At 39.2% G+C, this 26,488-nt stretch overlaps 1 protein-coding gene across 2 annotated transcripts in view; it reads left to right on the top strand.

Moving 5' to 3' along the window:
* LOC140734659 (rho GTPase-activating protein 25-like) overlaps positions 1 to 18,336 on the top strand; it is a 101,358-nt gene extending 83,022 nt beyond the window's left edge. For both annotated transcript variants that reach the window (XM_073058918.1, XM_073058925.1), the window contains exon 11: positions 16,890 to 18,336. In XM_073058918.1, the coding sequence (XP_072915019.1) occupies positions 16,890 to 17,091 (202 nt within the window). In that variant the 3' untranslated portion in view covers positions 17,092 to 18,336. The remainder of the gene's footprint in view (positions 1 to 16,889) is intronic.
* The last annotated feature ends 8,152 nt before the right edge of the window (positions 18,337 to 26,488 follow it).

The raw sequence follows: 26,488 nt of genomic DNA on the forward strand, positions 1-26,488 counted from the left end.
ATTTTACACGGTGCTTCAAACAGAGCCTCACAAAAACTGTGCAGTCTCAACAAGAGAAAGATTTGAATTTCTGTAACCCCTTTTACTCAGCATAGAAGAATGAGAGGCGATCCAGAATTCTAAGGGAAATTGAGGCAGTGGATTCAGAGAGGCTGGTTGCTCTAGTGGGAAGTCTAGAACTAAGAACATGATCTCAGAATAAGAGATAGGTCATTTGGAACTGAGATGAGGAGAGTTTTGTTTTATGCAGACGGTTGTAAAGTATCAGAATTGCTCTGTTTTAAAGGTTCATGAATGCCCAATTCAAGGCCGTTAGAATGTTGTGCTTTAAAAGACAGTTGGGTATTCTAACATCAGTAGTGTAATGTTTTGTAACCCTGAAAAATAAAACTAATTGAACGGAAAACACAGAGCTGGGAGTAACACATTAATTTTGTTTTGCTTCAGAAAGGTATACATGTATGAGCTGGTGGCAGAATTACGTATGCCATTCACGTACTTTGATATACAACCTGTAATAAATTATTTAAACTAAGAATGCTTAATCAAACAATATATTTACAATATTACTCAAATATCAGTGAAGTATTAAATACACAACACTCCTTTCTGCCTAGCTATAACCACAACTCAATGTAGTATGCATCTCAACTACACACACACACACACACACACACACACACAAACACACACACACACACACACACACACACACACACACACACACACACACACACACACACACACACACACACACACACACACACACACACTATTATATAATGCAACTAGTATGTAGACATCCACAGCATAGTGAATTTGCGATTGTCCCAATCAGGTCTAAAGATTTAATTGCTATGGAGGCTTTCTTACTCTTGTGGGATAATGTCTTTCCTGACTGGTGGTGGGGGTGGGGGGGGTGGTGTGGTGGTGTCACTATGCATGGTAGAGGAGACTTGTAGTGAAAAAATCTCAATTTCTCCATGATGGTTGTAGGAGTTGACTCTGGACTGAAGGAAGTAGTCTAACTGTTCTGGACACATTTCTTCTGGACATGTTGGCATCCATAACAGTGCATGATAAACTGCTCAATTTGCTAGTCTATCCCAGGCCACCAGACAAAGCTTTGAGACAACATTATCATTTTGAACATGCCCGATACAACTGGTATGTAACTCCTCTGGCACTTTAGCTCTCAGCTTGAATGGTATAAGAACTCCCAATCCCAACATAAGGCAACCTCCGTCATGTGCAAGTTCATCCTGGTGCTGGTAAAAATGGGGAACTGTGATTTCTTTTGCATGTTCCAGCTACTTTGGGTGGCCATGTAGACCTGAGACGGTGTGGGGTATTTTCTGGCATCCCTTTGGATCATCTTTGCTGTAATAGGGAGTCTTTTGATTTGAATTAGGGAGAATACATCAAGAGGAATGTCCTCTTTTATAAATTTTTCAGGTATTTCCTTTTTCAAGGTAACTGGGACGATCCATCAGCATTTCCATGATTAGTTGTCCTCTTGAGTTTGATCTTGTAACTGTGTTCTTTAAGAAACAGAATCTATCTCTGCACTTGTGCAGCTGTTGTTAGTAGAACACCCTTCTGTTGATTGAAAATGGACACCAGTGATTGATGATCAGTAATGAGGGTAATTCTCTCCCATACAAGTACTAGTTTCCAGTACGATGGTGACAAGCTTCAGCTCAGCGGATTCTATAGGGCCAATCAAAGGTGCTAATTGTATTTTTTTACAATTGCAAGACCCTGCTGGACATTAAGAACTTAAAGTACTGCAGGTCTACCCCATCAGCGTGTACTGATTGGCAGAGAACTTGAAGGAGATAGATTTGGTATGGATTGTGCTGCTGCCTGCATCAGAGAAGCATTGGAGGAGCTGGTGTGTGGAGGCAGTGTGCAGTCCAACAGCAAGTGATCACTTTAGTCATTATTCTTGTGATCACAGGACCCTGTTGGACATTGTTAATGTGGAATGCTGCAAGTCCAATTCACTGATTTATTGGTGGATGGTGGGGTAGGTGGTAGGAGCAGACGACAGGGGAGCTGTGTGGCCTCAGTCATAGCAAGGACAAGGCCCCAAGCTGTGGTATCGTCTCTTTACAGTTGACCAGGAGAGAGGTGTTGTCAGTGTGCTCCACCGGAGTGCCAGAGGGCAGTGTGGCATGGCGTCAAACCCGAAGTCAGTGCTGTTCCCCAATGCTTGCTTGGCAGAAAATAAGCCATAATTGTGTTCAACAACAGACTGCTGCAGCATTCATGGACTCAGGCTCTTGGACTATATTCTTCCTTGTGTGACTGATATCTTATCTGTGCTTGTGATCTTATATGTGCTATATGTGCCTTGTGCTGTGTATGACTTTTGGTTCTGTGTTTTGTGTCTTGGCCCCAGAATAACACTGCTTCATTTTGCTGTATTTATGGATATTCATGTTTGGTTAAATGGCAATTAAGCTTGAGCTTGAACTTGAAACGTTTTACATCCCAAACCAGATTCAAGGCCTCTCTGTCAATCTGTGCATAATTTTTCTCTGCAGTGGTAAGGGGATGTGATGTAAAGGCTATAGGGTGTTCATTTCCATCACTCATAACATGTGACATGATTGCACCCGTACCATAAGGTGATGCATCACAGGCAAGCTTCACTGGACAGTGTGGATCATAATGTGTAAGTACAGTGTGCCTGATATCAGCATTCCCTTTGTCTTCTGGAAAGGCACCTTAAAATGTTTTGTCCATCGCCATTTCTTCCTGATCTGTAGTATTAAGTTCAAGAGGTGGAGCACAGTAGGCAGGTTTGATGGGAACCTGCTATAATAATTGACAAATCCTAAAAAGGTTTGCAACTGCAATATGTGCTTTAGTCTTGGGGCACCCAACACTGCTTGAATTTTCTCAGCAAATTTTTATAAATCTTGTGTGTCAATGGTGTCACCACAGTAAGTGATGCTTGGCTTAAAGAATTCACACTTCTTGTGTTATGCTCTCAGCCCATCATCTTCTAATCTTTTTCAAACAGTTTTGAGATTTTGGAGATGTTCCTTGTCATCCTTACTGCTAAAAATGATGTCATCCAGGTAACATTGAGTGCCTAAACAGCCTTGCAGCACTTGGTCCATAGCTTTCTGCCAGAGTGCAGGCGCAGATGCCACTCCAAAAGTCAGCCTATTATAGTGATAAAGCCCTTTGTGAGCATTTATGGTGAGAAACACTTCAGACTCTTCTTCTCGTTTCATCTGTAGGTGGGCCTCAGCTAAGTCCGCTTGCTGAAGTGTTTTTCTCCAGAGAAGTTTGCAAAGATATCCTCTACCCCGGGCAGAGGGTATTGATTTACTTTCAATACTGGGTTGATAGTGACCTTAAATGCACCACAGATGCTAACAATTTTACTCTTGATGTGTCTGAGTTTTCCAATGGCATCCTTGAACACTGCTGTTGCATCATCCAGTGCCTTTCTTAACTTGTTTTTAGTTGACACTATTGCAGGGTATGTAGCATACAAATGGTGGATGGATCTCCAATCAAGTTGTAGTTGCCGCAGCCAATCACAACCCCACAATGCTGGCCCTCCTGTTTTTACCACATGCAAGCCCAATGTGGCTTGTAGGTTGTTATATTTCACTTTTACAAAGGTAATTCCCACCAGTATAAGTTCTTAGTTGGATATCCGTAGGCTCCAGTTCAGTATCTTTAAAATGCTGTTCAAACTCATTTTGTGGAATGAGTTTAACAGTGGAACCAGTATTCAATTCCATTTTAATTTGCATCTGCTATTTCATTTACTTCAAAATAATGCTCAATTTGCTCCATATACAATATCCAGTTATGTCTTGTGCAATCAAACATGTCTATCTTTCTAAAGTAGCTAGTCATTTCTGGTTTTTTTATATATCAATGATAATTATCACCCGGTACTCACTGTTTATGAATTCGTGAATTTGTCTGTCTTCTGCTTTTTTTTAAACTCACACGTGTCTGTCACTTCCCAAAGAAGTATTTTTTTTATTAACTTCAATGTTTCTATAACTCGAACATATCGTTGCACTTCAACAGGTAGGTAGTTGTCTCGGGTTCATTGAAAACTTCTTTGTCACCACCATTGTGTTTTGTAACTCCAAAACATAAAACTACTGTAATTGAAAGGAAAACTTGGAGCTGGAAATAAATCCTGTCTGTTGGTTTCATTTTACTTCAGTGAGGCGTGCACTTATGAGGCGGTGGCGTAATGACATACACCATTCATGTAGTTTTACATACAACCTTTAATGCTAATTTAAACAAAGAATGCTTAATTGAGAAATATATTTACAATATTACTGAAATATTAAATACACACCAAGTAGAAGCTTAAGCTCTTAAAAATTGTCAGTTTCCAAAGCCTGAGTGTACATACAAGTTTGCACAATGGTTTTCAATGGTAATAAGTTGCCACAGAATCTTCTGTAAGACTGTCTATTGTAAGCATTCTAGTGTGGGAAAGGAAGTGAAATTACTTTAAAATCACACTTAAAATTATGAGGCTATCAATAATATAGTTGCCAAGCTAAAATATTACTTTAAGTAATTAATACTTTATGGTCTTATGGTCCAGAACCATTCACTTTACTGAAGCAAAATGCAAGGATTATACTTACACAGTGCCGTCCACTGCCTCATAAATTACTAAAATTCTTTTAAGGCACTTAAGTTCTTTGTAAATGCTTTCACTCTTGTAATGTAGGAAAAGTGGGGACAGTTTACATGTGTGATACACTTTTTAGCAACCAAGGAGCCACATGGTGCAGACTTCAGTTATAAAAGGAACTGTCACTCATCTCCTAGAGCTGGCTTACAGCAAATAGCACTGCAATAACAAGAAATGTCCATGAGCTTCACATATCTGAGAACATGACAAATGCAACCTGCATTAATATAATACTCACATCTTAACTAAACATACAAAACATTTCCCAGGGGAGATTATTGAACAAGATTTGTCAATGTGCTACTTAAGCAGACAATAGGTCAGATAATCAAAGTGTGGTCAGAAAGGCTTAGGTCACTATTAAATGAAAGTAAGTTCAAAACTCAGCATCTGAAGCATCAACTGTTCATTGATGAACTATGAAATGTGAGGACCTTGAAGGGATCTGGAAACACTGAATGAAAATTTTACTGAAGTTTGATGTCATATGAATACTTTAGATGCAACCATTAATCGAGAGGAAATAGTAAGAGTTATATCTTCTTTTATATCAGGTAAAGCTTGGGGACCCGATGGTTTTACGGTAGAATTTTTAAGATGTTTATGGATATTCTTACACCTCATCCATGCCAAATTTTCACTGAGTCTATATCTTCGAGGACCCTCCCGAAAACTTTTTTAAAATTTCATTTTATTTCATTAATTCCTAAAAAAGGAAAAGATTTATTTGAATGTCCTTCTTACAGACCAATTTCTTTATTAAATGTCAATTACAAAATTCTTTCTAAGATTTTGGGTAACAGACCTGAGAACCTTTTACCTAAGGTTATTTCTAAGGATCCAACTGGATTTATTAAGAATAGATATTCATATTTTAATATTTAGAGACTAATGAATATCATTCATTCCTCTCCATCTAAAGAAATTGAATGTGTTGTTTCTCTTGATGCAGAGAAAGCCTTTGATATAGGGTAGAATGGCCCTATTTATTTCAGGTTTTAGAAAGATTTAATTTTGGTCCATGCTTTATTTCTTGGATTAAACTGATTTATCAAGCCTCTTTGATGGCAGTTATAACTAATAATCAAAAATCTTCTTATTTTAGGTTATATAGAGGTACCCGACAGGGTTGACTTCTCAGTCCGCTGTTATTTAATTTAGCTTTAGAACCTCTTGCTATTGTTCTTCAGGAGGTTTTGGGTATTAGGAGAAGAGATTAAGTGCAAAAGGTTTCATTGTATGCAGATGCCTTGTTAGTTTATATTTCAGATCCTAAGAAATTGATTCTTGCTTTGTTATCTATATTTTCTGAATTTAGTAGTTTTTCTGGATATAAATTAAATTTGCATAAAAGTGAGTTATTTCCTATTAACAATGATTTTGATCAATATGATCAATTTCCTTTTAGTATTGCTAAAAATAACTTTACTTATCTCGGTATTAAAATCATCAAAAATTTTAACAACCTGTATAAATGTAACTTTCTTCCATTAATTGAGTACAGGTATACGCAGCAAGTAATTCCTAAATTGTCTCCTATGACATTATCATTAGTTGGCCGTATTAGTTCTATTAAAATGATAGTATTACCAAAGTTTTTATATGTATTCCAAGCAATCTTCTCTTTTGTTCCTGAACTGTTTTTGATAGAATAGACTCTAAAATTTTATCTTTTATTTGGAATAATAAAATCCTAGATTGAGCAAACTTTTATTGCAGAAGTTAACAAAGTACGGTGGTATGGCTTTGCCAAACTTTAGATTTTACTACTAGGCAATTAACATTTGTTATATCACTTTTTGGATTCATTTTTCAGATATACATGATTGTCCCTTATGGGTAGATTTGGTGAAAAACTCAGTGAAGGGGTAGTCTTTGGCTTCCTTATTGGGAGCTCCTCTTCCTTTTTTGCTTTCTACGATGAGATTTTAATCCTATTATTAAACATACATTAAGAATTTGGTTTCAATTTCATAGATCCTTTGATTTTAATAACTTTGTTCTTTCTAGTAAAATCCATCTTAAGTTTTTTAAACCTTCAATTTTTGATCAGACCTTTTCAATTTGGAAAACCAAAGGAATAGTAATTTTTTTTAGATTTATTCTTAGGTAATTGTCTAATGTCTTTCACTCAGTTACCAGATAAATATCACCTATCTAATGTACACTTCTTTAGATATTTACAAATTAGGAATTTTCTACGTAATATACTGTCAGATTTTCCTTTGGCTTATTTACCCAATATTATTGATACTCTTTTTCAGGTCAAACCATTTCAAAAAGGACTGATAGCTATAATTTATAAATGGTTATTGAACTTGCATATGTTACCTAATGATAAAATTAAAGCTGCTTGAAACTGGAGTTTTGAAAGTCACTTTCAGATAATCAATGGGATAAAATCTTTCATTTGGTAAATACCTCTTCTATTTGTGCTCGTCACTCCTTGATACAGTTCAAGTTAGTGCATCGGGCGCATAATGTCAAAGGACAAATTAGCCCATATTTTTTTCTAATATTAATCCTATTTGTGATAGATGTAATATTGAGGTGGCTACTTTAACACGTATGTTCTGCTCTTGCATCAAGTTAGATAATTTTTGGAAAGAAGTCTTCAAAACTTTGTCAAAGCTTCTGAATTTGGATCTACAACCAAATTTACTTACAGCAATATTTGGGATCATTCCTTCGGAAGCAGGAGATATTCCTGTTTCTGCTCAACGGATGATAGCTTTTACAACTTTATTGGCTAGGAGAGCCATTTTGCTTAAATGGAAGGATTCTAATCCACCTACTGTTATTCATTGGCTTTCCTCCATTATATCCTGTTTAAGTTTAGAATAAATAAGAAGTCAGACATTTGATACATCCTTTAAATTTGAGGAAACTTGGTGACCTTTTATTCAGTATTTTCATATGCTCTGACTTATGGCCCTTCCAGTTACCTTTTTGAAGTTTTGGATTTGATCAGGAAGTTTTTTCCTTGTTTTTTTTTGGTTTTCACTCTCAGTTAGAGCTGCCCAGTTCTTTTATCTTTTTTTGGTTTCTTTTTGTGTTTATGTTCTGTTTATGTCAATTATAAAAGTTTCTTTATTTTTTTCTTTTTATGGATAAGAGGAGAATCGATTACCCTTCTCTTTATTATATATTAATGATATTATTAATTCTCTTTATTATATATTAATAATAATTATATTATTAGATTAATACTTTGTTTGATCTTGATAATGTTATTTTTCCCTTTATTTGAACTGTTATTGATATAGATATTTGTGATAATTCTCCTCTTGTTTATATATATGTGTTTGTGTGTGTGTGTACTTTTTTTATTTAACTAATAAAAAGTTTGACAAAGAAAGAAGTTTGATGTCAAATAGCAAACTTCACATCCATCACATCCATTTAGATGATACATTTGGCATCCATCTTCTATTACATTAGATGGTACACTGAGTTTATCATCAGTCCTGTTCGATGGTACATTGCACATCTACTGAAAAGGTTGCTAAATAATGCACTGTGTGTCTCCACAGTCCTTTTAGAATGTTTCTATTAATTCCTTTAGTTGGTGCACCATCCTTTCAGAAATTGCGCTACCTACTATCAATCATTTGTTCACTGTGGATCTACCATCAATAAGAATTTCAAGTTGTATACAGTATACATGTAAAATGAAACCCTTTGAATACTGTAAAGGTGTGCTGTGTACATCAACTATTGTTTCTAGATAATATATTCTGCAGATATCATCAGTTCTGTTAGATAATCCACTGAGGATCTACTATTGATCATGAATTCTGTTAGTCCTGTGGTTAGTTCTGTTATGTGTCTATTATTAACCCTTTGGTTAGTGCAGTTGTGTTTATTATCAAACATTTTACACAACATATCCACTATCAATACATAATATTGACAAGGTTCCGCACGGAAGGTTAGTTAGGAAGGTTCAATCGTTAGGTATTAATATTGAAGTCGTGAAATGGATTCAACAGTGGTTGGATGGGAGATGTAAGAGAGTAGTGGTGGATAACTGTTCGTCAGGTTGGAGGCCGGTGACTAGTGGTGTGCCTTAGGGATTTGTACTGGGTCCAATGTTGTTTGTCATATACATTAATGATCTGGATGATGGGGTGGTAAATTGGATTAGTAAGTATGCAGATGATACTAAGGTAGGTGGCGTTGTGGATAATGAAGTAGGTTTTCAAAGCTTGCAGAGAGATTTTGACCAGTTACAAGAGTGGGCTGAACGATGGCAGATGGAGTTTAATGCTGATAAGTGTGAGGTGCTACATTTTGGTAGGAATAATCCAAATACATCGTAAATGGTAGGGCATTGAAGAATGCAGTAGAACAGAGTGATCCTGGAATAATGGTGCATAGTTCCCTGAAGGTAGAATCTCATGTGGACAGGGTGGTGAAGAAAGCTTTTGGCATGTTGGCCTTTATAAATCAGAGCATTGAGTATAGGAGTTGGGATGCAATGTTAAAATTGTACAAGGCATTGGTAAGGCCGAATTTGGAGTATTGTGTACAGTTCTGGTCACTGAATTACAGGAAAAATGTCAACAAAATAGAGAGAGTACAGAGAAGATTTACTAGAATGTTACCTGGGTTTCAGCACCTAAATTACAGGGAAAGGTTGAACAAGTTATGTCTTTATTCTTTGGAGCGTAGAAGGTTGAGGGGGAACTTGATAGAGGTATTTAAAATAATGAGGGGGATAGATAGAGTTGATGTGGATAGGCGTTTTCCATTGAGAGTAGGGGAGATTCAAACAAGAGGACATGATTTGAGAGTTGGGGGCAAAAGTTTAAGAGTAACACGAGGGGGAATTTGTTTACTCAGAGTGGTAGCTGTGTGGAGCGAGCTTCCTGTAGAAGTGGTAGAGGCAGGTTTGGTATTGTCATTTAAAGTAAAATTGGATAGGTATATGGACAGGAAAGGAATGGAGGGTTATGGGCTGAGTGCGGGCCAGTGGGACTAGGTAAGAATAAGTGTTTGGCACAGACTAGAAGGGCCGAGATGGCTTGTTTCCGTGCTGTAATTGTTATATGGTTATATGATTATAAAGTTGATGCTTAGGTTGTCAGCCTTCAATCCAGAGGATAACTAAGCACCCTACTATCAGTCCTATTGGATGGTGTACAGTGTGTTTGCTTATCATCCCAGGGAGTGTGCACACCAGTGCACTGATATCTTCAACACTTCACTTATCCAGGCTACTGTCCCCACAGGCTTCCAATTAACCACCATCATCCCTATGCCAAAGAACCTTGCACCTTTTGAACTCAATGACTACCACCTGATGGCACTGATGTCAATCATCATGAAGTGTTTTGAATGGCTGGTAATGGCACACATCAAAATCTGCATTCCTACCACATTGGACACTCACCAATATGATTCCTGACAGAACCACTCTACGACAGGTGCCTTGCGCCTGGCCTGACATGCCCAGAAAACAAGGACACTTATGTGAAAATACTGTTACTGGATTTTAGTTTGGATTCAATACTATTGTTCTTCAGACTTTAGTAAAGAAACCCCTGCTCCTCGGTCATAACACACCACTGTGCAAGCTGGGTGTTGGACTTCCCAACCAACACTTCAGATAGTCAGAATGCACAACCGCTCCTCCCTCCATATCATCTTTACACAGGTGTGTGTACACTGTGTGCTGAGTCCACTGCCATGCACTCTGCTCATACATGATTACCCGGCCAAACACCTCAGGCTGTGAGGTGTTAATATGATTATCAAGTCAACTGATGACACGACAGGGCTGGGACTCATTACCAACAATGAGACCACCTACAGGGAGGAAATGGAAGTGCTCAAGGCCCAGTGGTCAGCCAAATAACCTCTTCCTCAATGTCAACAAGACAAAGGAGATGGTTATCACCTTCAGGAGAGCTTGCACCACTCACACCCCACTTTACATCGGCAGCACAGCAGTGGAAACTGCAAGCAGTTTCAAACTCCTGGGAGTGCACATCACACACTTCTGATAGTCTCAGAACACATCCTGCACAATCTCAAAAGCTCACCAACATCTCAACTTTCTACGGAGGCCGAAGAGAGCTGTACTATGCACTTCAATCTGTGAGTGAGTCAGTAAGGAATTGATTGTGGACTTCTGGAAAAAGGAAGTGGCGGGCCCACACACCAGCCCTCATTGAGGGATCAGCTGTGGAAAGGATGGGCTGTTTCAGGTTCCTGGGTGTCAACATCCCTAAAGATCTATCCTGTAATTACATCTTGATGTCATTACAAAGAAGGCACAGTAGCTGCCATATTTCAAATTTCTACCAATGTACCGTGGAGAGTATCCTAACTGGTTGCATCACCATCTGGTATGGAGGGGCCACTGCACAGGATCAGAAGAAGCTGCAGAGAGTTGCAAACTCGGCCAGATCCTTCATGGGCACTAGCTCCCCAGTGTCAAGGGCATCTTCAAAAGGGGTGGTGCCTCAAAAAGGCACCGTCCATCACTAAGGACATCCTAGGATATCCCTCTTCTCATTGCCACCATGAAGGAGGAGGTACAGAAGCCTGAAGCCACACACTCAACATTTCAGGAACAGATTCTTCCCCTCCAGCATCAGATTACGAAATGGACAATGAACCCATGTATACTACCTCACTATTTTTTTTTCTATTTTTGCTTTCTCTTTGCAGTACCTATTTAATATATATATATATACAGTAAGTTCTTATGTAATTTATAGATTTATAGTTTTTAAAATTATATATATATTGCAATGTATTGCTGCCACAAAACAACATATTTCATGGCCAATGATATTAAACGTGATTCTGATTTTGATTCAATAATTCAATACTCATGACCTTCGACAAATGCCCAATATAGCGCATACTAACATGTTGTATGGAAACTACACACAGTGGACATGAAGGATTTACAAAGGATCACTGGTACCAACCTACCTGGCATCAACGACATATATAAACAGAAAGGAGTCAGAAGAAAGCCATCAATTTCACCTCAACCACCCTGTCCCTCTCCCATCAGGGAGGAGGCTTCATAGCATCCATGCCAGAACCACCAGACTCGAGCAGTTACTGCCCCAAACAGTAATGTTGATCAACACCTCCATCCACTAACCCTACCCCACATCCTCAACAGCACTACTTTATCATCTCCTGTCAGAGTCACCTTATGTACAGACACTCCTCTATCTAGCATCAACTTATGGACATACAATCAATCAATGTATATAAGCTATATTATTTATATTTACTGTGTTTTTTTATTATTGTGTTCTTTATCTTACTGTGTTTTTTGTGCTGCATTGGATCTGGTGGAACAATTATTTTGTTCTCCTTTACACATGTTTACTGGAAATAACACTAAAGAATCTCGAATCCACAGAATGTGTGCATATATCATGTTTATAAGATGATGGGAGGCATTGATTGTGTGGATGGTCAAAGGCTTTTTCCCAGGGCTGGAATGGCTAGCATGAGAGGGCGCCATTTTCAGGTGCTTGGAAGTAAGTACAGAGGAGATGTCAGGGGTAATTTTTTTATGCAGTGAGTGGTGAGTGCGTGAAAAGGGCTGCCAGCGACAGTGGTGGAGGTGGATATGATAGGGTGTTTTAAGAGACTCCTGGATAGGTACATGGAGCTTAGAAAAATAGAGGGCAATGGTAACCCTAGGTAAGGTAAGGTTAGGTTCAGCACAGCTTTGTGGACTGAAGGGCCTGTATTGTGCTGTAGGTTTTCGATATTTCTATGCTGTGTTAGATAGTACCCTGAACATCGATTATCTGTTCTTTTGGATGTTACATCACATTTTTACTACTATTCTTGTAGGATCACCACAAATATATTGACTACATATAATATCTGTTTGATGGTGCCCTGCATGTCTACAATCAATCCAGTTAAATGGTTCATTGGAGTCTAGTCTCAGTCTTGATACATGGTGTTGTGTGTCATTGTGAATATGGTTAAAAGGCTGTTTCAGGGTATATTATATCTACATTAGTCAAGTCTACTTTAGAAGGTGTTGTATTTGAATGGGCGCAATATACGGAATAAGGTAGATGAAATTGCAGCACAGTTGCAAATTGGCAAGTATGATGTTGTAGGCATCACTGAATCATAGCTGAAAGAAAATTATAGTTGGGAGCTTAATGTCCAAGGACACATGTTATATCATAAGGGCAGGCAGGAAGGCAGACAGAGGTGACAATGTTCTGATGATAAAAAATTAAATCAAATCGTTAGAAAGAGGTGACATAGGGTTGGAAGGTGTCGAATCATTGTGGATAGAGCTAAGGAACTACAAGAGTAAAAAGACCCGGATGGGAATCGTATACAGACCCCCAAACAGTAGTGAGAATGTGGCCTACAAATTACAATTGGAAATTGAAAATGCATGCCAAAAGGGCAATGTTACAGTTGTCATGGGGGATTTCAATATGCAGGTAGATTGGGAAAATCCGGATGTTGCTGGATCCAGGAGGGGGAATTTCTAGAATGAATATGAGATGGCTTTTCAGAGCAGCTTGGGGTTGAGCCCACTAGAGGATCAATTATTTTGGATTGGGTGTTGTGCAATGAACCAGTATTGATTAGAGACCTTAAGGTAAAAGAACCCTGAGGGGAAAATGATCAAAATATGATCAAATTAGAATTTAGAGGATTGGGAGGCTTTTAAAAACCAAAAAAAGTCAACTAAAAAGTCATTAAGAAGGTAAAGATGTAATACAAAAGTAAGCTTGCCAATAATATTAAAGAGGATACCAAAAGTCTCTTCTGATACTTAAAGTGTAAAAGAGAGTTGAGAGTAGATTTTGGACCTCTGGAAAACGGTGCTGGAGAGGTAGTAATGGTGGCAAATGAAACGGGGGATGAACTGATCAAGTATTTTGCATCAGTCTTCACTGTGGAAGACACTAGCAGTATGGTGGAAATCCAAGTGTCAGGGGTCATGAAGTGTAAGAAGTTACCATAACTAGAGAGAAGGTTCTTGGAAAACTGAAAGGTCTGAAGGCAGATAATTCACCTGGACCTGATGATGTATACCCCAGAGTTGTGAAGGAGGTGGCTGAAGAGATCTTGGAGGCATTAATAATTATCTTTCAAAATTAACAAGATTCTGGAATGGTTCTGGAAGACTGGAAAATTGCAAATATCACTCCACTCTTCAAGAAGGGAGAGAGGCAGAATAAAGGAGACACTAGGCCAGTTAGTCTGACCTCAGTGGTTGGGAAGATGCTGGAATTGATTATAGAGGGTGAGATCTCAGAGTTCTTGGAGACACATGATAAAATAGGCTATAGTCAGCTTGGTTTCCTTAAGGGAAAATATTGCTTGACAGACCTGTTGGAATTCTTTGAAGAAATAAGAAGCCGGATAGACAAAGGAGAATCGGATGATGTTGTGTTCCTGGATTTTCAGAAGGCCTTTGACAAGGTGCCACACATGAGGCTGCTTAATAAACTACAAGCCCATGGTGTTACGGGAAAGAATCTTGCACAGAAAAATACAGCTGATTAGCAAGAGGCAAAGAGTGGTGTTCCCCACAGGGCTCTGAATTGTGACTGATTCTTTTTACACTTTATGTCAATGATTTGGATGATGGAATTGACGGCTTTGTTACAATGATTTTGTAGATAATATGATGATAAGTGGAAGGGCAGATAGTTTTGATGAAGCAGAGAGGCTACAGAAGGACTTAGACAGATTAGGAGATTGGGCAACAAAATGGCAGATGGAATACAGTATTGGGAAGTGTATGGTTATGCACTTTGGTAGAAGAAATGAAAGTGTTGACTATTTTCTAAAGAGAAAATACAAAAAAAACGGAAGCGTAAAAGGAACTTGGGGGTTCTTGTGCAGGATTCCCTTAAAGGTTGATTCTCTTGTGAGGTAGGCAAATGCAGTCTTAGCGTTCATTTCAAGAAGACTAGAATATAAAAGCAAGGATGAAATGTTGTGACTTTATAAAGCACTGATGAGGCCTCACTTGGAGTATTATGAGCAGTTCTTAGAAAGAATGTGCTGAAACTGGAGAGCGTTCAAAGGAGATTCACAAAAATAATTACAGGATTGAATGGCTCTTCATATGAAAAGTGATTGATGGTTCTGGGCCTGTGTTCTCTGGAATTCAGAAGAATGAGGTGTGACCTTATTGAAATGGGTTGAATGGTGAAACGCCTTGATAGAGTGGATGTGGAGAGGATGTTTCCTATGATGGGAGAGTCTAAGACCAGAGGACATGGCCTCAGAATAGAGGGGCTTCCTTTTAGAACAGAGATGATGAGGAATTTCTTTAGCCAGAAAGTGGTGAATCTGTGGAATTCTTTGCCACAAGCAGCTGTGGAGGCTAAGTCTTTTTGCATATTTAAGGCAGAGTTTAATAGATTATTGATTGTTCAGGGCATGAAGGGATATAGGGAGAAGACGGGAAATTGGGGCTGAGAAGAAAATTAGATTAGCCATGATGAAATGCAGAGCAGACTCGATGGGTCAAATGGCCTAATTCCGCTCCTATAGCTTATGATCTTACTTTCAATTCTGTTGGATGCTATAATGTATGACTACAATGACTCCTGTCAAATGGTGCATGGTGTCTGGTCCCAGTCTTAATACGTGGTTATGCACATCCACAATGACCACTTAAATAGGGTATTATGTGTCAATGGTCAGTGCTTCTTCACAGTATTGTTTACCATCAATTCTATTGGATAGTACACTATATACATAGTAAGATGGTGCATGGGGTGTGTTCCTTCAATCCTTTTCGATTGTGCTGCATGTCCTATCAATCCTGTTAGATTGTGCCTTATATATCTATTCCAAGTTTTATTATAAGATAAATGTTGTCTATTACCATTTATTAGATGAGTAAATGCATTTTTACTTTTAAGTACGTTGAATGGCATACTGTGAATGTGCCTTCAGATCTTTTATAAGATGCATGATGTCCACCAGGATGATACACTGTGTATTTTCTATCAGTTTTGATGGTTGTTACACCAGGAATCTATTTTCAATCCTATTAAGATGGTGCACTGTGCACATCCTATCAATCCTGTTAGAAGTCACACTGTCTATCATTCAACCTATCAGGTAATGAATTGGGAAGTCCCCACAAAGGACTGTGAGAGAATTATAGGGGTCTTCCTACGGTCCATCGGGGACATTTATCAGGAGCACTGCATACGCAGGGCCCTTAGTATTATTCAAGATCCCACCCATCCATCCAGCATCCTGTTTGACTTTTTACCATTAGGCAGGAGGCTCCAATGCATAAAAAAGAGAATGGTCAGGATAGGTAACAATTATTTCTGTCAGGTTATTAGGCTTCTGAACTCCCCGTCGCATCACATTCAAAGTGCCGCTGGTTAATCTGGTCCTTACCTTGCAATATTTAATTTATGTACTTTGATTTGTTATTCATACATGATTCATCTATAGATTTTATCCTTACTTTCATAAGTTATCTTGTATGATGTGTGTTATGTGTACTACTGCAGTCTCCTTTCTATAATCTACATTATGTGGTTATATATGTTATTTACATGTATATGGTTAAATGACAATAAACTTGACTTACAATTCCATTAACTGGTACTGTTCATTTCCAGGTTAATTATGTTTAATAGTATATTATTGGTCTATAATAAGTGGTCAATGTTGCATATCCATTATTAGATCCCTTCAGTAACGGATTGCGTTTACTATCAATGAATTTGTTTGTGCTCTTTGCACCTATGGTCAATCCTGTTATGTGACCTGCTGTGCATTTACTATCAATCCTGTTAAATGGTGCACTGTCAATTAGCAGTTCTGTTTTATGGTTAACTGTACTATCACTCCTGCTAAATGGTGTATTGTGTCTACCATGCAGTCTTTTTGATGACGCACTGAATATCCATTATCAACTGACTTAGATGGTACTCCATCTACTATACCTACTTTTACCTACTGTTTGCTAACCCATTGTGTGTCTACTGCATTATCAGTCTTGCTGGATGGCGCACTATGTGTGCACAAAATGGTGCCTGCACGACAAATGTCAATTGCCTTAGATATTTCACTGTGTATATATACTGTGCAGTCAATTCAATTGGCTAGGGCGGCAACTTGAAGGTTGGTTATACTTAAAATGATTCACATTTTGAAGGCATTTACAAAATTGATTCATTTTTATTTGCAGTGTTCTATCAGAGAATTATGAAGTCTGGGCCAAAGTGTTGCGACTCAACCAGCAGATAGAGGAAGATAAGAAGCAATATGAAGCAATGGAGATCAAGCTCCATGACACCACACGTGCACTAGAAGATGCGGAGAAACGAAACCTTGAGTTGCAGAAGGAACTGAAGGACTCCTTTCAGGCAAAGAACAAAGCCTCAGCTTAAATCTCCAATAGTCATTGGACTTGGGAACACCTTCAACAGGGCTGAGCTGATTGTTTGTAAACAAGTAAATAAAAATTTCACTTTTACTTTTCTGCCACCAGTTTATCAAGGTGGCATGACATTATACATGGAGCTATTGAAGCAATAGTTCTGCAGAATTTCATGTTGTAGATTGACATAAGCTACTTGCAAATGTTTCAACATTTGGGCAGAATGTTTCCTTAAACGTTTCCGAACAGAGATGTGGATGGCACTCTAGAATGGAACAGGGCTAAGTAAATTCAGTATTGTTCATTTGGCATACCCCTCACATTTCTTCCTTACCTCCGTATTTTCTATTTGCTGCTGCTTCAAGATATCAATTGGTATCAGTTTGAGTTTGCACAGCATGTTGATGATATACCTCTCCCCTGTGACTACCTTCAAACTGCTCAAAATCTATAAATGTGTGATATGGGATCGCCTCTTATTAATTATTGGGAAATAAATGATCATGTCTTTGATTCTATGTTAAATAGTCTTCCTAGCCACCAACTCTATCCTATTAACTGTATGAGGTTGAAACAGACAAGCAATGCTATATCTGAACCTGAAGTGGGTTTCTGATCACATATCCTAAGGCTCTTTCCACACCCATATAATCTCCAACACCACCAATGCCACAGCAGTTTATCAGCTGTTAAAACCATCCTATCTACTTTGGAACACCCTTAAAAAAATTCCAGTGCACTTTTGCCTAGCTGCCCATCAAGTCACTCATTTCATTTAAGAATTCTCATCTTTGTTTTCAGACTCCAAGGTGTTTTTTTTTTGTTTCCTTGCCATCTTCTCCAGCCCTACCACATTTCAAAATATCTTTGCTCCTGCAATTCCCTCCTTTCACACTTCCCCTATTTTAGTTACTGCACCAGTGATGGTTGTGCCTTTAGCTGTTAAGCTTTAAATGCCCTGAAATTTACTTATAGAACCTCTCTGTCTCTTCTCATATAAGATGCTTGTTCAAGTCTTCTTCTTTAATCAAGCTTTCGTTCATCAGCCCATTTTCTCTTTGTGATTCTCATGTCAAATTTTCTTTGGTAATGCCCTTGTGAATCACAATCAGATGGTTTAAGAATGCACTATGCAAATGGTTGTACCTTTATAAATTGTACATATACCAAATGTTGTTGTTTACTGCTATGAAGAAATAGTTAAATTTATGTAAAGACTCAGATACATCAACTTGATAAATGATTTCTAACAGTTGCCTCATGTAGAGTGAAATGTGTATGACTTGCTTACTAATCTTGCACAAATTACCACCAGAAAAATAACTTGAAATGAGACACATTGTAACTGCTGCAGTTGGTTTGATGGATCTCAAAGATCTCAACTACATCTGGTTTATTTTTGTCATGTCACTTTTTGAGCCTATGGTCAATAGAAATAGCTTGCTCCAAACAGTCAAAAATAAGTTATTACTATACCATCAAGTGGCAGGAAAATACATGGGGAAATGATCGGCCTTGGTCTTTCACAAATAAAAATAGAAGATGAAAAAAGATCTTGAGCTTTTCTGGCATATATGACAAATAAACTCTTCTTGGGCCTTCAGCTGGGTACAAATATCAATTTTAACTGAGATTTTGATGGTAAACTCTGCTATCTTCATCAGGGATGATGTCTAGGCATGTCTAGTCTGGTGGCATATGTACCTCCATCATCCATCCCTCCTGATTGGTTAGTCCTCACCCATAGAATGATAGAACATTACAGCACAGTACAGGCCCTTCAGCCCTCCATGTTGTGCCAACCCATATAATCCTTAAAAAAAGTACTAAACCCACACTACCCCATAACCCTCCAGTTTTCTTTCATCCACGTGCCTGTCCAAGAGGTTCTTAAATACCCCTAATGTTTTAGCCTTCACCACCATCCCTGGCAAGTCATTCCAGGCACTCACAACCCTCTATGTAAAAAACTTACCCCTGATGTCTCCCCTATACTTCCCTCCCTTAATTTTGTACATATGCCCTCTGGTGTTTGCTATTGGTGCACTGGGAAACAGGTACTGACTATCCACCCTATCTATGCCTCTCATAATCTTGTAGACCTCTATCAAGTCCCCTCTCATTCTTCTATGCTCCAAAGAGAAAAGTCCCAGCTCTGCTAACCTTGCTTCATATGACTTGTTCTCCAAACCAGGCAACATCCTGATAAATCTCCTCTGCACCCTCTCCATAGCTTCCACATCCTTCCTATAATGTGACCAGACTTGAACACAATACTCTAAGTGAGGTCTCACCAGAGATTTGTAGAGTTGCCACATGACCTCTCTACTCTTGAACTCAGTCCCCCTGTTAATGAAGCTTAGCATCCCATAGGCCTTCTTAACTACCCTATCAACCTGCGCAGCGACCTTGAGGGATGTATGGATTTGAACCCCAAAGTCCCTTTGTTCATCCATACTCTTAAGTAACTGACCATTAATCCTGTACTCAGTCTTCTGGTTTGTCCTTCCAAACTGCATCACCTCACACTTATCCGGATTGAACTCCATCTGCCATTTTTCTGCCCAACTCTGCAGCCTGTCTATATCCTCTTGTAACCTTCGACAACCTGCAGCCTCATCCACAACTTCTCCAATCTTCGTGTCATCCGCAAACTTACTCACCCATCCTTCCACCTCTACATCCAGGTCATTTATAAAATCACGAAGAGCAGGGGTCCCAGTACAGATCCTTACGGCACTCTACTAGTCATTGACTTCCAGGCAGAATACTTTCCTTCCACAACTACCGTCTGCTTTCTTCCTTTAAGCCAATTTTTTATCCAAACAGCCAAGGTTCCACTTATCCCATGCCTCATGACTTTCTGGATGAATCTCTCATGAGGGACCTTGTCAAATGCCATGCTAAGGTCCATATAGACCATATCCACTGCCCTACCCTCATCAATTTCTTTTGTTACCTCTTCAAAAAACTCAATCAGGCTCATGAGGCATAATCTTCCCTTCACAAAGCCATGTTGACTATCCATGAGTAGACTGTACTTCTCCAAATCCTCATAGATCCTATCCTTAAGAATCCTTCCCAGTAGTTTGCAGACCACCGATGTAAGACTCACCGGTCTATAGTTCCCAGGTTTCTCCCTATTACCTTTTTTAAACAAGGTAATTAGGTTTAAACAACCCAATTAGGTTCCCGCTGTTCCACCTTATGTACAATTGAATTTCAGTTCTTACTTAGAGTGAGACCTTCACCTTTGTAAAAATTCTTTTCCTCTAGTTTTATTTCAATGGCTTCCTTCACTGGGGGTCCTGAAACCTATTGGCGTGGCACAATAGTTTTGTGCTGTTGAAGTCAATTCTATGGCCATTGCGAATGTAATATTCTGCTACCACTGCTTCCTCTTGGTAACTAAAACCAATACACCTCCTGTGCTCCTTAATGCGGGTTTCTACCACATGTCCCGTCTGGCTAATATACGCTGCTTCACATTTACAGGGAATCCAGTAAATGTCAGTCATCCTGAGACCCAGGTCATCTGGGATAAACCACAATTTGAACTTCCTTATCGGTTTGTGGATGGTATTAATCTGGTATTTCTACAGGATTCTGGCGTTCCTTCCAGAAACCGAGGAAATACAGGGAAGACAGAATTTTAACAAGGACAATGGTCTTGATCTAAGTCAGAACTGATAATCAATTGTAAACAAGGTGGGACAGTGGAAACCTGATTGAATGAGGACTAACCATTCAGAAGGAACCAATGACGGGAGTATATATACCACCAGACTAGACATGCCTAGACATCATCCCCCACGAAGGTAGCAGAGTTTGTCATTGAAATGTCGGTTAAAATTGATACCTGTACCCGGCTGAAAGCCTGAGAAATCTACTCAAAAAATGGAAGATACTGGAACATCCAGCTGGTAAAGCCACAATTATGAAAAAGACCTAATATTTCAGATGGAAGAGCCTTCAGAGCTGTGAGAAAGAACAAGTTTAAGTTGCGAAGAAGATGGGATGGCAAAGTGATTGGTGGTGCTTGTCTCACAGTTCCAGAGGCTTGGGTTCAGTCCTGATCTCGTCTGTGTGGAGTTTTTAACCTTCCCTGTGTGACCATGTGGATTTCTCTCAGGTTCTTCAGTTTCCTACGACATCATGCGGTTTGGTTGGTTATTTGTCCACTGTAAACTGTCCTTACTGCAAGTTGGATACTAGGAAAATTAGGGCGAGTTAATGGCAATGAGAGAGGAAAAAGAATGGGGTTAAGGTAGGATGTGTATAAAAGAGTGCTTGATTGTTATTGCAGACAATTGGCTAAAGGGTTTGATTCCATTTTGCATGACCCTATGATCTTTGAAGAAAATGACTTTCTCTGGTAGATGAAACCTTCTGTGGGTTGTTGGGATGATAACAGGTTGATGAATGCCTCTTGTTGATGGGTTATTGAGGGAAGTTAGAGAATTAAAAAAAATATTTAAAGTAACACATAAAAGCTGCGAAATGCAGAACTGTAGGAAATGCCTAGTAGACCAGGCTAAGGTAGAGAGGAGAGCACATCAAGCCAGTACCACAGTAACTTACAGCAGAACTTGCCAGTTCTAGCATGAACAAACACAGTAAGTATCTGAATTTATTGAATTCCTGTGGAATTGCTGAAATTCTCTTCATTAACCCTATTAAGGCCTGTTTTCCTTTACCAATGAAAAAGGCATTTAGTTATGCTGGCCTTCATCATTCAGGGCACTGAGTATTGGAGTTGGGACATTACGCTGCGGTTGTATATATGAGTCTGTGGTAAGGCTGCACTTGGAGTACTGTGTACAGCTCTGGTTTAGAAAAGATGTAGTTAAACTGGAAAGAATACAGAGAAGATTTCAAGATGTTGTTAGGGTTAGTGAGCCCGAATTAAAGGGAGAGGTTGACCAGGGTAGGTCTTTATTCCTTGGAACTTAGAAGAATGAGGAGTAACCTTATAGAAATGTTAAAATTTTGAGGAACACAGTTAAAGTCGATGGTAACAGTCAAGGTAGGAGAGACCAAAAAAAGGAGGCATAGATTTAGGATGAGATGGGAAAGATTTAAAAGGGATCTGAGGGGCAACTTTTAAACACACAAAGTGGTGAATTTATGGAAGAAGCTGCCGGACATAGTTGAGCCAGGGGCAATAGTCCCATTTAGGAAGCTCTTGGATATATACATAGAGGGACGGAGTTTAAAGGAATACGGGCCAAATGCAGGAAATTAGGACTAGCTGGACGGGCATGGACTCATTGGGCTGAAGGATCTGTGTCCATACTCTATGCCTCCAAATATTATTGTAATGCTTTATGAACATAAGCTAGAAAAGTTATGTGGAAGGGGAATTGTTGTGGTTCTCAACTCTTTGTTTCTGTCAGCACTAAAATGGCATCAATGCAGGCACCGGAGGAGGGAAGTATACATTGTGAGTAAAGAAATATTAAAGGGCTTATCATCTTTGACAGAGGTTAAGTTAGCATGTCAAGATGAAATGCATCCCAAGCTGTATCAAAAAGCAAGAGGAGGAAATCACAAAGCTCGGATCATAAACACATGAAATTCTGAAGATGTTTGAAATCCAGAGCAACACACACAAAAGCTGGAGGAACTCAGCAGGTCAGGCAGCATCTATGAAAATGAACAAACAGTCGCTGTTTCGAGCTGACCACCTTCTTCAGGATTGGAAAGGAAGAGGGAAGACACTAGAATACAAAGATGGGAGAAGGGCAAGAAGGATAGCTAGAAGGTGGTAGGTGAAGCCAGGTGGGTGGGAAAAGCAAAGGGCTGGAGAAGAAGGAATCTAATAGAAAAAGGGAGAGGACCACAGGAGAAAGGTAAGGAGGAGGGGCACCAGGGGGAGGTTATAGGTAGGTGAGAAGAGCAGGCATCATTGTCACGGATGCTGCCTGAACTGCCGAGTTCCTCCAGCATTTCGTGTATGATGCTCTGATCATGATCTTCAACTCTTCCTTGGTTACATATGTGGAGCTGGAGGACTCCAACTGTTATATCATTGATTAAAGGCTAAAAGTGTTTTTAAATCTGTGTATTAACCTCAATGGGCAGATTAAAAAGACAAATTTGAGTCTTCAGGAAAACACCAGTAAATAATGAACAATAAATAAGTATTTGTAAAGTGAAGTTCATATTCATTAATAATTCAATTGTTTGAGGAGGTACCAAGAATAGTCAATGAATGTATTATATTTGATGTAGCCTACATGGACTTCAGCAAGACCACATGTGACAGGCTGTTTAATAAAATAAAAGTCCATGGGCCCCAAAGGGAACCTTGTAAATTGAACTTAAGTGATTAGAAACAAAAGGCTAATAGTTTCTTGTTTAGTGTGGCATTTATCAGTGTACATCATGTCAAAATTGGATGGGAGGGTGAGTGAGGGAGAAATCTGTTTGTACTGAAAGATGTTTGGTAGCGTGCTGGTAGAAATGCAATTCAGTCTCGGAAATATTGGCTAATGCATCTAATAAGGACGAACAAGCACAGGATTACACAATAAACAGTATAATGAGAGGTGCAGGTGAACTGGGGGAGCTGTGTTTGTGTGTCCTCAAATCCATGAGGATATCGCAGGTACATAAAGTAGTTAAGAGGATATATTTGGCACTTGCCCTTATTTGTGATTCAATAAGTCATCAACGATCATTTTGAAGATTAGCGTGTCACCTATGTGTGGAGTCAAGAGATAGTGGAGATCTAAAATGAATCTTTTGCTTTTATATTTATTCAGCGGACAAACGCAGAACTGGGGTAAAATAGTAGTGAGGACAGAGACTGTATACAGATTACAGAAGATGAGGTGCTGGCTATCTTGAAGTGCATGAGAGCAAATAAACCCTCAGGCCCTGACAAGGTGCCCCTTCAGACCTTGCAAAAGCTAGTGCAGTAATCACAGGCACACTAGCAGAGATCATGAAACTGTGGGTGGTGGTGTACAGGAAGATAGCTGTTCTGTTGTTCAAGACAGGTTCTAAAAGTAATCTGCAAAGTTATAGTCCCTAACAGCACTGTGGGTGTATCTACACCTCAGGGACTGCAGCAGTTCAAGAAGGCAGCTCATCACCACCTTCTCAAGAGCAGCTAGGGATGGGCAATAAATGCTGGCTTAGCTGGTGACAGCCACATCCCGTAAATGAATTAAAAAAAAAAAATATAGATATATTTTGGTGAGCCTGATGATAGTCTTGGGTAAAATACTGGAAGGTATCCTAAGGTACAGGAAATGTAAGTATTTGGACAGGCAAGGTCTGATTAGGGACCATTGTCATGGCTTTCTGCATGATAGGTCAGGACTAACCAATCTTAGAGTTTTTCAAGCGGATTACCGAGAAAGTTGATGAGGAAAAGGTGGTGAATAATGCCAGAGTTTTGCTTGGGAGGCTGGTCCACAAGGTTAAGTCGCTTGGCATTTGGATCCAACATTAGCTCAGCGGGAGAAGCCCGAAAGTGGTAGACGATAGTTGTCTCTCTAACTGGAGGCCTGTGATGCGTGGTGTTTCACAGGGATTTGTGCTGGGTCCATTGTTATTTGAAATCTATATTAATAATTTAGATGATAACGATTTGATGACTTACATGATAATGTGGATCAGCAAATTTGTAAATGACACGAAGAGTAGGGCATAGTAGATAGTGAGGTAGACTATCACAGCTTATAGCATGATCTTGACCAACTGAGAAAATAGTCTGGAAAAAATGTCAGATGCAGTTTAATGTAGACAAGTGTGAGATGTTGCACTTTGGGAGTACAAACCAGGCTAAGGCTACACATTGAATGGTAGTGCACTGAGGATTGTGGTAGAACAAAGGTTCCTGGGAACACAGATCCATAATTCCTTGGATGTGACATCACAGGTAGACAGATTTTAGCACATTTGCCTTCATAAATTGGGGCACTGAATACAGGAGCTTTAAAGTTGTGTTGAAGTTGTAAACAACGCTGGTAAGACCAAAATTAGAGTATCATGCACAGTTCTGGTTACCTACTTATAGGAAGCATATTAATAAGCTTGAAAGCATGTAGAGAACATATATAAGGATATTGCTGGGACTTGAGAACAAAAGTTATAGGAAGAAATTGATAAAGTCAGGACTTTATCCACTGGAGTGCAGGAGAATGAGGGGATATCATATTGAGGTGTACACAATTAGAAGGACTTTAGATGGGATAAATTCATGCAGGCTCTTTCCCCTCAGATTAGCTGAGATTAAAACTAGAGGACATGGGTTAAGAGTGAAAGGTGAAATAATTAAGGGGAACCTGAGGGGAAATTTCATTACCCAGAAGGGTTATAGAAAATGCAATAACTTAATGCTGGAATACTGTATACAATTTGGTCATGGCAGCAGAGACGTAACAACAGTGGATTTGAGGAGGTTTCCACAAGTAGACACTTAAAGATATAAGGAACAATTGCTTAGGCTGGGAATATTTAGAACAGAGGAGGCAGAAAGAAAATTTAATTGAGGCCAGGATGGAATAAATATAAAAGGACCTATTTCCCTCAACATGGAGGGAAATAACTAAGGGGTATAGATTAGAAGGTTTAACAAGGAAGAAGAGAAGTCACTTCATCCAGAGGCCAAAGGCTAATGGACATCTGGAACTCTTTGTCCGAAGGAGGTGATAAGTCCCACTTCAGTTCACGTGCAAAACGTCCCTTCTCTGCAGGTCTCACTTTCCCTGGAATAGAGCCCAATGCTCCAAAAATATGAAGCCCTCCCTCCTGCACTATCTCCTTAGCCACATGTTAAACCGTATGATCTTCCTATTTTAGGCCTCACTAGTACGCGGCACAGCTAGCAATCCTGAGAGCACAACCCTGGAAGTCCTGTCCTTTAACTTAGCACCTAATTCTCTGAACCGACTTTGCAGGACTTTGTCACTCTCCCTACCCAAGTCATTGATACTGACGTTGGCCACGACCTTTGGCTGCTGATCCTCCCACTTAAAAATTCAATAGGTCAATAGGTACATTTAATGTCAGAGAAATGTATACAGTACAAAATACATATTGAAACTCTCATGAAAACAGAGGAGTGCCCCAAGGAATGAACGACAGTTAAATGTTAGAACCCCAAAGCCCCCCCAACTCTCCCCTCCCACACATAAGCAGTAGCAAAGCAATGATCACCCCACACCACAAGCAAAAAAACTAAATAAGTTGTGCAAAAATGAAAATAAAAATGTAGTGAGGTAGAATTCATGGGTTCAATGTCCATTTAGAAATTAGATAGCAGAGGGAAGCTGTTTCTGAGTTATTGAATGTGTACTTTCAGGCTTCTGTACCTCTTTCCTGAGGATAGCCATAAGAACAGGGCATGACCTGGTTGATGGGGGTCCTTAATGAAGGATGCCGCCTTTTTGAAG

The sequence above is a fragment of the Hemitrygon akajei genome, chromosome 1 (assembly GCF_048418815.1).
Source record: "Hemitrygon akajei chromosome 1, sHemAka1.3, whole genome shotgun sequence".
Classification (NCBI taxonomy): domain Eukaryota; kingdom Metazoa; phylum Chordata; class Chondrichthyes; order Myliobatiformes; family Dasyatidae; genus Hemitrygon; species Hemitrygon akajei.